General features: G+C 39.5%; 1 protein-coding gene across 1 annotated transcript in view; it reads left to right on the top strand.

The window, feature by feature from the left end:
• The first annotated feature begins 2,294 nt into the window (after window positions 1-2,294).
• antxr2a (ANTXR cell adhesion molecule 2a) overlaps window positions 2,295-3,474 on the top strand; it is a 65,047-nt gene continuing 63,867 nt past the window's right edge. The window contains exon 1 of the mRNA XM_042100029.1: window positions 2,295-2,758. Coding sequence (XP_041955963.1) covers window positions 2,622-2,758 — 137 coding nt within the window. The 5' untranslated portion in view covers window positions 2,295-2,621. The remainder of the gene's footprint in view (window positions 2,759-3,474) is intronic.

Raw genomic sequence — 3,474 nt, 5'->3', positions numbered from 1 at the left:
GTGCATCTTCAAAAAATAAATAATATATAATAAAAAACAGACATCATGCTATATGTTCAAGTCCAAGCTCAAATGTATGTATGTAAGCACATTGTCATATACAGTGGTCATTTAGTGTGCTTTGAACTGTATGCCTAAGAGACTGTAGCATACATCTTGGTGTTTTATTTCTTATGAGTGCTTGCAATTATCATGTCATTAGTATACTACAAACATATCCTGGACAGTTCAGTCCAGTTCTCAGTTCAATTCTTAATCTCAGTTCAGGATTGCTTCACCATACCTCTCACAAGAATGTTTCCGCACAGAAGGGACTTTTGCCCAACACAACCTTAAGCCAACCTCCACTCAGTTCTCATGAAGCAAGGTCTTAGTTCCAATATCACTGTTTTGGCAACGAATGACTGGCTTCAGAGAGACAGTTGTCTGTATTGGAACTGTAGTGCTGGGGGATATGGGCGGGGCGGTAACCACACCAGCTACCAAAGCCACAGGCCTCAACTGTCGGTGCCATTTTGAAAAGGAGACCACAGACCTGCAGGGGAGCTGATTCCCCCATGGCTTCTCAGTTATTAATTAGGCCTATTGACATCTGGACAGTAAAGTGGCTACCTAAAGGCAGTCCAGCGCTTTCGGGGGAGAGACATTGTGGCATGGATTATTTCCGGGTTTATAATTGTGTCAGTGCCAGTTTCCTTCAGCACTGAACTCGTAGAGGCAGATAGTCGCTGCTTAGTTTTTGTGTGTGTCTTATTTGTAGTTGTATAACAGGCTTGTATTGTGTGTAGGGAGGAATGGAAACAATACAACAGCTTTTGCTGGACATTGTAACGCTCCCGAAATCTGAGCCACCTGCCAATCACTTCCCATAGAAAATCTGTCACAGGAAATGTTCCAGACGTTAAAGGAATGTTCCCACTAATGAAGAGTCCATCATTTATAAGGCTGACAGCAGACGTGTGACTAAATCCTGAAAACCCCCTCAGTCGGTCGAACAGTCACTATATGCTCCCGTGTGAGGAGTGTGCATTAGATAACAGGAACTTGTGTGTTTGTCTAATATGTTTAAACACGCTCATGCATAGCTCAAGGGTCAATGACATTATTTTTATGATCAGTGCATTTTTCCTCAATCAGCTGACTGGCACAAAGAATGTCATATTTCACAACAAATTCTGGATAGTCTTACTTAGAGAATACTACTTTAAAGTGTGTCACAGCAAAATATAGCATTGAACACTGTCTGATGCTTAAATATCTTTAGAGAGAGAGAGAGAGAGAGAGAGAGAGAGAGAGAGAGAGAGAGAGAGTATGTGTGTGAGTGTTCATTCCCTGTGTGCTGGTGAACAGTAATACACAGATGGCTTCATATTTGCCACTTTGGTATTTGAGCATTTCTCACAGAATAAGTGCAAGTGTTTTCACAGAGATAAACTGGAGTGATTATCATAAGATCTTTGTGGTAAAACCAGATAAAACTATGCCCTCTGTGTCAGAAAAAAATATGGAAATAACTTGATTTTCACTGGCTTTTCACTTCCAAAGATGCTGAGGATTCAGAACCGCTGTAATGTGTTTGGCATAGTCAAAAAAACACAGAACTGCATATCCCAAAATGCATATTGTTAACTTTTTCATTCAGATATTCATTCTGCAATCGGTGTGGCCAAAATACATCAGAAGATCTCACGTGCTTGCTTATAATGATAAAGATAAATAAACAATGAATTAATTAAATAATCATGTAGGCCAAAGCTATACAATGTGACTCGTATTTTATATTTCAGCATATTGGAGTAAGCTTTAGATAGTCATGTGACAAATTTGGTCTGCTATGTTGTCATTCTATGGAGCCGCTGCTGTGGGTGGAGATGAGGAAGTGGTTCTGCAGAGGAAATGAGGATCAAAGGCATTGCAGCAGATAACCCACATATGGTCACAACACACACACACACACACACACACAATGTTTGATGTTTGACAAAACATAATTCCCCCCTATTCAAGTCATTTAAGGACAGCCAACTTGCAGTTCTTCCACAACAATTTGTCTGAGATCCATGCTCTTCTATAGAGAATATATATATATATATATATATATATATATATATATATATATATATATTCTATTTAAAAGTGTATACTAATACTTTCCAACATGTTTGGGCGTTTCTGCGAAATTACATATTGACCAAGTTATACAAAAAAGTGTAGCCTAAGGCACAGCAACAGCTGCACATCTGGACCGCGCACGCGCAGAAGAAAAGAGGTTAAGTTTGTGGGAGTGCTTAAACTTAGAGCAAAGTTTGTTAAGACTTTTGTTCTCATGGCTCTGGAGGAAATGAGTCGGTACGGATGACCCCGAGGCAATGTTTTTCAACAGAAGTGAAGAAATCACTAGCGTAACGTCACAAATGTGATTTCCTATGTTTCACAGGATACAAAATTACGGCTTTTGTTCGGTTACAAGGTTGACATATCGAAACCGGGAGGTGTAGTAGGCTTGATCTTCCAACTGTTACTATTTACCGACGACAGTGCACAACTGGATAACCTGTTTTTGATTCTGTGATTGTGTTACGGGCCGCTAAGACTACATTTACTCTTTTGCAACGACTACGATGTCCAAAGCAAGTTTTTGTGTACAAAAACAATGGACCATAGGGATAACACTGGTTTTCGTCTTGAGCTTTATCTCTTTTAAAGTGGAAAGCCAGTCTTGCCATGGAGCATATGATCTTTACTTTGTGTTGGATAGGTAAGAAGACAATACCTTTACATCATACACAGCCTACTTTCAGTGCCTGCTTTTGCTTTTGTGCTTATGTGCTATCAGGCCAAGTCTACAACCGAAAATGGATACAGTTAGGATACATAACAGTGTTATAAAGCGTCAATTCAATTGCAGTGGTCTTACATTTGGTCTTGGTCGTGTGTATCTGTCATCTGTTAGATGATGGCTCAGCTTTGTCATGGCGCGCAAATCGACATCCCTTACGAAAAGGAGCTCTTCTAACACTTCTATAACACTTAGGCTATGATGTTTGATAATAGCCTACCTTTATGATATCCTAGCCATTTATAGTGTTCCCATAATACAGCCTAGCCTACTTCTATGATATGTCCTAAAATAAGATCCATATAATATCTAGGCTATAGTATACGTAAATGATTACTATAGCTAATATTTTGTACCAAATACTTTAAAATGCCATAAGTTATTTTTCGGAAAGATGCAGCAAAGTCAAGTTAAAGTCGACTGGTCTTTGAGATGAACACACAGACGATGGTTCCTCCTCAATGTGTCTTCCGAGACACATAGGCTAAACCACTGGGTGACACAAAGAGTTGCTTCGGAAGACGGTGATGCTTGTGTAAAGTTATGGCTTTGTTTGCTAATGCACTACAATCCTATTTTTCGGGAATGAGACCGTTTTGACTCGAATCTGGACTTTTTCCAGGCTGCATACAACT

Source organism: Alosa sapidissima, chromosome 8, assembly GCF_018492685.1.
Source record: "Alosa sapidissima isolate fAloSap1 chromosome 8, fAloSap1.pri, whole genome shotgun sequence".
NCBI classification, from domain to species: domain Eukaryota; kingdom Metazoa; phylum Chordata; class Actinopteri; order Clupeiformes; family Clupeidae; genus Alosa; species Alosa sapidissima.
This window is presented reverse-complemented; position numbering and strand designations above follow the sequence as displayed.